The sequence below is a fragment of the Rhamphochromis sp. 'chilingali' genome (assembly GCF_963969265.1).
Source record: "Rhamphochromis sp. 'chilingali' genome assembly, chromosome: 6".
Taxonomy (NCBI): Eukaryota; Metazoa; Chordata; class Actinopteri; order Cichliformes; family Cichlidae; genus Rhamphochromis; species Rhamphochromis sp. 'chilingali'.
The window spans coordinates 26,144,885-26,154,389 of record NC_137933.1 but is presented as its reverse complement, the minus strand read 5'-3'; the positions used below and the strand labels follow the sequence as shown (position 1 = coordinate 26,154,389).

The following is a 9,505-nucleotide window of genomic DNA, read 5'->3' as shown; positions in this document are numbered from 1 at the left end:
CTCTGTCATCGTTTTAAGTGGGGGAACTTGCACAATCGATGGCTGACTAAATACTTTTTTGCCCCACTGTATATTAGCAATAATATAGATATGTGAGTATACTACAGAAATGGGTCTATTATGGTATGTTATAATGTACACGGTATGAAGTATGTTGTGAATATTCTATAACTATAAGTATGTACAGGCTGTAGTGAGTACAAGCTATGTACAGGCTATGAACAGGATATAAATATGAAAAACTATACAGAATATGAAATAAATAACTTTACAGAATCTGAGATATACAGCTATACAGAAATGGGAACTATGCAAGTTGTAAACAGTTGTAGGATTAAAGATTATCGAATGTACAGAATGATTATTTACACAGAGCTATACAGTAGTGCAGTTAAGATAAGTGAGGGTGTAGATAGTTTCTACAGAGGCTATATAAAGTGCTAGTGGTTGTGAGTGGTGGTTCAGTCCATGTTATTATTGTATGTTTGAGGGTACAGTTGTAGAGATGGAGACCACTTTACAACTAGAAGTCTTTCAGCATACACTCTGTGTCTTGTATTATGCTGCTTTACAACATCAACTCATCTCCCAGAGTGCATTTCTGCCTAGAGGGTGTAAAGGGACATGGCCTTAGAACAAATGCCTCAGTGTAAACATAAAGGCTCCAACAAGCTTATATGAACTGTTCTTTAAGTCTCTGTGGATTCATGTGAGACTGGCAGTTAAAAACGTGGCTTCTGGCACATTGTCATGTGGATGATTGCAAAAAGAGATTGTACACCTAGTAGTTGTTTATGGCATGGAGTAGTTTATCAAAGAACCTTTTTAAAAAAAAAAACATGAAACAGATATACATACTACTAGTACAGATGGTACAGCATGCATAAATTTAAACACACCATAATATCTACCTTAATTGAAGCCACTAAATCATCTGATAGACCTTGTAGGTCAGCCTCAAAATCTTTGGTTGCCACAACATTTGTGCTGAACTGGCTGTGCTCATTTAGTTAAAGGAGGAGCAAAGGTAGATCAATGAGTACAGCTCAGTAAAGGAATGACCTGTTTATGCAAGCTAATGGCTCCCAGAGCAGTGTCGGTGCATGTAATAGGTCCCAGTAATGTCTTCCTTATACCATTTAATTTCTCTCTCTCTCTTCTTCCACCTCTCCCAAAGGAAATCTTTATCACAGGCAATATAACTCTGGCTTCTTCAGTCGCTTCAGACAACTTTACTTTGACATTATAGGCCAGCATGATGACCTAATATGTATTAATATGTATACTAGCATAGACAATCTACAGGAAATGTATATATTCAGTATTAGCCTAGGTCTTTACAGAAATATGATAAAAATAGACATTTTTTTCCTGTTTTAACACAGAAGTCAAATAAGAAAAATTTAAAATTAAGTTAAATGAAATTATATTTTATTCACATAGCATGAAATCACAACAACAGTTACCTCAATGAGCGTTATATTGTAAGGTAAAGACTCTACAATAATAAAGAGAGAACCCCATAAAAATCAAAAGTCCCCGAAGCACTTGGCGACAGTGGGAAGGAAAAACTTCCTTTTAACAGGAAGAGACCTCTGGCAGAACCAGGCTCAGGGAGCCATCTGCCACAACCGGTAGGGAGCGAAAGGAGAAAGACACACTATGGAAGAGAGCCAGAGATTAATAATAACTGATGATTAAGAGTTGTGTATAAACACATAGTGTGTGAAAAAAGTGAGTGAGTGAAAAGAAACACTCGCGGGAATCCCACAGCAGTCTAGGCCTAAGCGAGGCAGGATAACTAAGCGAGGATTTAGTCACCTGGGCCCTGTTTCAGGAAGCCGGTTTAGTGGAAAAACTGAGTAAGTATACCCTGAGTTAACGAAAACTCTGGGTTTTCGGTTTCACAAAGCGAGTTCAGCTGAAGCCTGAGTGAGTCACTATGACGACACACGCCGTGAAGCTAACCTGCCCCCTAGCAGGTTTACTACAACTAACCCTGACTGACCCCGCCTCTTTGTCGGAAACCTGACAGCAGGAAGTGTCAGACATGGCGTGTCCCTTCCTTGAAGAGCCAGTAGATCTTGAAGCCCAAATTCTCCGCAGAGCACTCCGCCGGGAGAGAGTGATCAGAGCGCGTATGGACATCTTATCATTACCTGATGATTTCCTGTGCGAACGTTACCGTTTCTCAGCACAATCAATAAGTTATTTGGATAACATCCTCAGGCCATATATTGCGCATGTGACACATCGCGGACATGCGCTCAGTCCATTACATATTCTTTGTACCGCACTCCGTTTCTTTGCAAACGGGAGCTTTCTGTACAATATCGGTGACGCTGAGCACGTTTCCAAGGCTACCGTCTGTCGGGCAGTCAGGAATGTTACAGTAGCACTGAAACGTCTCCTGCACTCGTTTGTGGTGTTCCCCGGTCACAGACCCACAAGATTCATCAAAGAGGGATTCCACAAAATTGCAGGTATCAGGATGAACAAAACTCAATGCATGATGTGGTGATACGTGAACTACCACTCAAATGGTACATAAATTTCCAGGGTTCCCAGGCGTGATTGGCTGTATAGATGGCACCCACATCCCAATCATTGCACCCTCAGCAAATGAAGGAGACTATGTGAACAGGAAGTCCGTCCACAGCATCAATGTACAGGTACATAATTCCCTGTAGCATTTCACACCAACAAGTGATGGCATCATGGTAATGGATGCTAATATGTGTTCTCTGCACTGGGTAGATCATATGTGATGCTGCCAACATCATCACAAATGTGGAAGCCAAGTGGCCAGGCTCTGTACATGACTCACGAATCTTCCGGGAATGTACACTGAGCACCAAATTTGGACATGGTGGGTCGAAGTAACTGTGAAATATACAGAGACCAATTGCCACAGGGACGTTTGCACTGACATGTATTCTTCTGTCCTAGGAGAGTTCACTGGCCACCTGCTTGGTGATAGGGGGTACCCATGTCTACCCTATTTGCTCACCCCTTACCCTGACCCTGAACCGGGCCCACAGCAGCGTTATAATCTGGCCCATTGCAGGACACGGGCCAGAGTTGAAATGACCATCGGAATGCTCAAGGCCCGGTTCCAGTGCCTTCGTGGACTCAGGGTCACCCCAGAAAGGGCATGTGACATCATTGTGGCATGTGTGATCCTACACAACATTGCCACGATTAGAGGTGAACAGTGTCCAGCTGAACCAGACAACAGCAGTGATCCACACGATGAACATCCTGACCCACCCACGAACGTACAGGATGGAAGAGCAGTCAGAGACACCATATGCCACAACCATTTCCTGTGACCCGTCAACCCAACATGTTACAAGACAAATACACAGATACTGTGGTCAACTGCCTTTATTGGTCACCCTGTATGTCCTGTACACAAAGAATAAATGCGTATATTAGTATGTTGTACAAACACTGACATGATTCGTCCATCTATGATCACTCCACCCACCCTTAACTGTTGTTCCAGCAGTACAATCTCCAGCTTCGACTTTTGGATCTGCAGCTGGAGGTGCACCATTTCCATGTCGCACTTTCTTATCTTCCTGGCCAGATATGTCTTATACAGCTGCTTCACAGGGAGCTATTGCAACAAGGGACATAGCATTGGCATCCATAGTACATGCCTACTTAGGTTGGTTGTAAATCAGTGCTGAACAACCCACTGTGGAAAGGTTCGTTGTAGGAGTGGCTGGACCCTCTTCCTCTTCATTTCCAGCATCACTCTGCCGGGGACATAGTAAGTCCATGGTGTCATCATAGTACCACATTGTCGTCAGTTGTTATATTTTCCACTGTACACTGTATACCTCTTAGTGTGGCTCTGTTGCGGCCTCCTCTGTAGCAGCTGTCACTGTTTCGTCATCATGTGCCTGTGGTGGAGACATTTAACAACATTGCTGTTCTACTGTTGACACATGTAGTCTGTGGAGTATTACGAGTACTCACAACTGCATGTCGGTCTGGCTCAACAGGGGGCTGCACCAGATGCAGTACACCATCACCGTCAACTGGAAGAATATGGGGTTCATACAGGTCACTCATGACTTATGTGGGCGCAAATGGCAATTACCAGACATACCAATCACCATACACCTCATTGTCAGTATGCTCTCAGAGACAACCGACACTGAGAGAAGGCAAAATCAGTAGGTGTCAGGGTGGAAACGCTTTTATGAGCTTTATGTTGCATTGAGGTATATGTTCATATGTTACACTTATTGGGAAAGGTACGGAATGTACTACTCGCTCTGTCTCTGGGAACAGGGAGCTCACCCTGTGGGAGGTTAATACACACACACGCATGTATGCAAAATTAAAGGACACTGCTATGCTCATAATAAAGACGTACCACTGCAGCTCGGTGTGTGTGAGTCTCTCCCTGGGCCCTCACCCGTGCAGCACGTTAACAGTTTCCAAGTGTCTCAGTGTTGTTTATTCACCTAACTGTTTGATGACTGTCATTCTCTGTCAGTAGGACAGTAACTTCACTACGACATAGTTCATTTTGGTCAAGGTGACTGTGCAGAATGGATGTATACCCCTTATGTAGGCACTTGTGTCTTGTGGGGTTGTTGCCACAGAGGATGTCCCCGCAGAGATGCCTTCAGCCACAGGGCGCCCACTGTTTTGGCTGAGGGCCAACTGCTCAGCCTCTGTGAGTGGTGGTGGTGGAGGACCCCCACCTGTTTTTCGGGCCTCCGCTTTTTTTCTGTTGGCTGTGACGGCACACATTTGGGCATACAGAGTAGGCAAATGTGTACTTGTGATGTGCTCAGATAATTTCAATATGTGCTTACAGGTGGTATATTACTGTAGCCTCTAACTGCAATTGATTTACATAGGACACACAGACCAAGCACTATGGCTCATAATACAATTACACCTTACCTGTTTGGACTATGTTTTTATACTTCATTTTTACTTGCTGCCAGGAACGTTTGGGGCCTGTTGGGTTGCACCTGCGCTCACATCACATCACAAAATAAAATGTATAACATAATAAATAGAATGACATAAAATAACGTGTTATATGGGTGGAAATCCCTAGATCAATGTTTAAATTAACACTCACGCATTGACTCTGTCGGCTATGTTTTGCCATGCATGCTCCCTTTCCTTTGCAGCTGCGGCTGTGTTACTTTTTTTCTGCATGATGTGCATGCTGTCGGCATATGCTGCCATCAGAATTTCCGCCTCGAGCGCTGTGAAATACGTCGACCGCGCCTTCTTTCCCTCCGTCTCCATGGTGACTCGCTTAATCTGTGCTCCACTGATCGGGGCTTTATGTATCCTCGTGCGCGTGCTTAACTTGGGGTTGTAGCAACTCCGCGTTGATTGAACTAATTGTTATCAGCCTTTCTGAAACCGAATATTCCGAGTTGGACAGTTCGGGGTTACTCAACCGTGAGTGTCGTTTTTCACTCTGAGTTTTCTAAACGGGCTTCCTGAAACAGGGCCCTGATCCAGCCCTGACTATATGCTTTGTCGAGAAGGATAGTTTTAAGCCTAATCTTAAATGCAGAGGGTATTTGTTTCCCAAATGTAAACTTGGAGCTGGTTCCACAGAAGGTCTGAAAGAAAAAAGGAAGCTTGATTAGACCTTACTGTCACTCCTAAAATGATGTTAGAATATTAATCGGTTTCAGGGAGTAATAATTTAATAATATGTGTTAAATGTTCCAGAAGTCAATCCTTGAAGAAGTGCATTTATCTTAAGTGTCTCGAAAATTACAATACTTTGTAGAGGACAGTAACTGCAATTATGTGATGGACAGGTGACCTGCTCAGGGCGTAATCTGCCTCTCACTCAGTGACAGAGGGATAGGTACCAGCACCACCAAAGCCCTAAATCGGATAAGGGGTACTACATGTTATTTTTGCAGATATTCTTTGAGTGCAAAACAAAACCATACATAATGTTATTGGTGTCTATAGGATAACCATAGTCAAAGAAAACCAACCAGGTGTTTCAGGCCTATTAGCACACAAACATTTTTTTAAAATTTTATGTTCTCTGAAAATATTTCATGATGAAAATAAAAGATAGCAGATGTAAATGAAGCACAAGAGGAACCTAATGGAACTTCAGATGATGATGTCACATCCAGAAGATTTCATCAGACTTAGAGAAATAAATTATTTAGATACAGAGCATCTCCTGAGCATGCTAGAAGTAACTGTGTAGGAGTTTCTTTCTGTTGTCTTATGAGAAAATCTTTGGTGATTTTTTTGTTTGTTTGTTTGTTTGTTTTGTAGATTAAACAAATCGTAAGTGCTTTCTCCACAACAAAAATACCTGCATAAATCAAAAATTGCAGACAGAAACATTCCATGTTAAAGTCTACAGTAATAAAAGAGAAAGAATAGAGTAAAATAATACTGTAGCTGATGTAGTTAATTGTGAATTAATACAGCTGAGCAGTCCTGATATGCTGCCACACGTCAAAATAATATGTTGTTGCAGGTTTTGTTAAGAGACAAAGTTGTGTGTATTGTCATGGTTATTTGCATCTTAACAGGTTCCACCACCCTTGTGACTAACACTGTTATCATGTGATAACATTGTGGTTCACAGCCATACCCCAAACACATAATTTCTTAATTAGTTTCTTCAGTGTTGCTAAGCAATTTCAACTGTACCAGCAGATACAGGAGCCAGAAAGAAACCGTTTTAATCAACACTTACTCCATCATGCTCAGGTTAGGTTCAGAGAGACACCAGTTTTTCTACATCATCAACGTGTGATGTCAAGAGGTTGCAACTATTTTCTGCGTATTAATGTAAAATGTGTTTAAATATTTAGATTGCAAGTTAATGAGGGTTTTTACAAGTTTGTAGTGATACTGGTCACAAATACATTAGGTTGGCTGTTTCCACCTGTGGTGGATGGAACAAATTTCATCTCTCCTAGGTTCCATCAGATTTTCCCTCTTATGTGATTTCTCATGTAAGAAGCAGGTAGTCAGTCTCAGCTGGGGCCATCCTCAGATGTTCTGCCCCAGTGCCACCCTGATTCGATGATTGGTGAGCAGAATAGTGATCAATCCCTGCACCTAAAAATGGAAACGGACAACCATAACCACAGATATAAGAGCTATAGAGGTACTCGTTGCTCTGTTACCATGGCAACACTGGGTGGGGGTGGGGTGGGCATCATCATCAGCTCTCTGAGATTGGCTGTTGGTGCTATGGTGCAATGGTTCAGCTCAGTTGGTTGTTCTGCCCTCTGACTGGCACGGATAATGGTTCATTCTACCTTGATCTGGTGGACAAATGGGAAAGGCTGTATAATTGACACATTAAAGCCTAATCACATGAAGCATGAAAAGAATAATTCCTGATTCAGTTATGTAAAAGCCATGTCAGACTTTGCCATTAAGGAAGCATCCTTTGTCTGTGCATCTCTGTGTGAGTGCGCGCATGTGTGTGTGTGAATCACATATGGTCACATGTTTCTCACCATTTAGTCTCAAATACAAATTAGGCATAAATACATTCATTAGAACTTTATAAATAAAAGAAAAAATAATTCTAAACTTTATATATTGTGCTTGAAGTAAATTTTCCTTTATCATACAAAAATTACACTTCTGTAATTCTGTAAACTATGATAGTTGTTCCTACAACTCACAGACAGACATGCAGTATACACATCACAAAACCTAGCTGATGAATTATTACTGACATGGTAACACTGTCACCAAAACAAGTGAATTCCCTAATGGAATATTGTATGTTCAGTATCATATAGTCCATTAAAACATGCAATATACACCATATGCACGCACTAACGCAAACACATGAATGCTTCCACACACACACACACACACACACACACACACACACACACACACACACACACACACACACACACACACACACACACACACACACACACACACAACACTGTGAACCAGCAGTGCAGTAAGACTGTTGATGCTCTGGGAAAGTGTCAGAATAACAGAAGCGATAGTTACTACATTGCTCAGACTGCCCTCAGGGTAAGGATATCTCTCAAACAAAATCAATAGTAGCCTGCAACAAATAAAACTCATCAGCGTTATTATATGTGAGTCACACGTGTGGTTTCATGCTCACTAATGAGAAGGTCCAGGCATCCTCTGACTGTTTGTAAAGACTCAACTCCTTTGCGCTAATTTATATGTTGGCTTCTTCACATATAATAGATGTTTTATTGTGCATTTTGGACAAAAAGACAACTGTAAACAATACAAAATCTGGTTCCTCAAGAAACAACAACTCAAAGGGCTTTTTTTTTTTTCAACAAACTGTGTCAGCTTCTCAACTATATCATTTTTCTTTCTCTTTTCCCCCTCTCTTGCTAAGATGCACTACAGCCAAATCAACTGGGCAGCCTACACATTTTACCTATAGGAGCTGCTCAGCCATGGAAACTCGTGACATGAAGTTCCTGGCGCACAGTTTTTGTGCTGATTTTAATGCCTAGGAGATTTTAGAGCTCTGCAGTTACTGAGTCAGCAGAGCGTTGGTGACTTTTGCACACTGTGTGCGTCAGCACTCAGCAACCCTGCTCTGGAACTTTATGCGGTCTGCCACTTCATAGCAGAACTGCTGTGGTTCCTAAATGCTTCCATTGACCGTGGAATATTTATGAGGAAACAAATTGCACAAATTGACTTGTTGCAGTGGTTACAATGCCACACTCAAATTCAGTGAGTTCTTTAGAGTGACCCATTCTTTCACAAATCTTTAAAAACTCTATGCACCTCAGCTAGTGGTTGTGAAAACACCTGGATTCTAAGACTAAGTGGTGTGGCTCAGTCGTCTTCTTTTTCTTTTGGCAGGTCCGTTTAGAGGTCACCACAACAGATTATCTTCTTTGATTTCACACTATCCCTAGCGTCTTCTTCTATCACATCAACCCTCTGCATGCCCTGCTTCACTACCTCCATGAAAATTTCTGTGGTCTTCATTTTTATCTGCTGCCTGGCAGCTTGATATTCAGCTTCCCTTGACCTATATATATCCACTATCCATCCTCTGCACATGTCCAACCCATCTCAGTCTTGCCTTTCTAACTTTGTCTCCAAACTGCTCAACCTGAGCTGTCCCTCATATATACCACTTCATCCAGGGTACCCTAGAATTCCTCTTTCAGTTCTAATTGACATCCAACTTGTGGGGAATAAGCCCTGGCAATATTCAACACCACCTCTTCAGTTTTAGCGACAAACACGTGACCCTATCTGACTCTCTCTTCACTTTCATAATACTCCCTAAATATAAAATCCTCACTGTCATGCTGCTTCCTAACACACCTTACCCCTCTCCTCTTCCGTTTCCTTTGGGAAAGAGTGGCAAAGTTTCCAACCTGTTGGCCCATGAACTTCTTGATTCAACACTACTCATTTATCGGGGCTTGGGACTGGCAATAGAAGCATGCTGCCTTAGTGTGGCTCAATACTTTTGTCCATATAGTAT

At 42.1% G+C, this 9,505-nt stretch overlaps 2 protein-coding genes across 2 annotated transcripts; one reads left to right on the top strand and one right to left on the bottom strand.

Moving 5' to 3' along the window:
- Positions 1–1,845: 1,845 nt before the first annotated feature.
- Positions 1,846–3,806, top strand: LOC308398070 (putative nuclease HARBI1). Its single transcript, XM_080884464.1, has 4 exons — positions 1,846–2,483; positions 2,560–2,672; positions 2,758–2,869; positions 2,950–3,806. The coding sequence occupies exons 1-4, from the start codon at positions 2,051–2,053 to the stop codon at positions 3,330–3,332; spliced, it is 1,041 nt and encodes a 346-aa protein (XP_080740590.1). The 5' UTR covers positions 1,846–2,050; the 3' UTR covers positions 3,333–3,806.
- A 45-nt stretch (positions 3,807–3,851) lies between these two features.
- Positions 3,852–5,401, bottom strand: LOC308398885 (uncharacterized protein; the record flags this gene model as incomplete). The annotated part of the gene is made up of 5 exons (XM_080885753.1): positions 5,114–5,401; positions 4,930–5,000; positions 4,581–4,757; positions 3,988–4,049; positions 3,852–3,911 (listed from the first exon to the last, which is right to left on the bottom strand). Exons 1-5 carry the CDS (start codon positions 5,284–5,286, stop codon positions 3,852–3,854), a joined length of 543 nt encoding a protein of 180 aa, XP_080741879.1. The 5' UTR covers positions 5,287–5,401.
- Positions 5,402–9,505: the final 4,104 nt, after the last annotated feature.

Excerpts from the sequence above, each read along its gene's own strand:
- LOC308398070 (XM_080884464.1), top strand. The coding sequence starts at position 2,051 with ATGGCGTGTCCCTTCCTTGAAGAGCCAGTAGATCTTGAAGCCCAAATT. Across the intron at positions 2,673-2,757 it reads TCCACAGCATCAATGTACAG|ATCATATGTGATGCTGCCAA; the intron begins GTACATAATTCC and ends TGCACTGGGTAG. Across the intron at positions 2,870-2,949 it reads GAGCACCAAATTTGGACATG|GAGAGTTCACTGGCCACCTG; the intron begins GTGGGTCGAAGT and ends CTTCTGTCCTAG.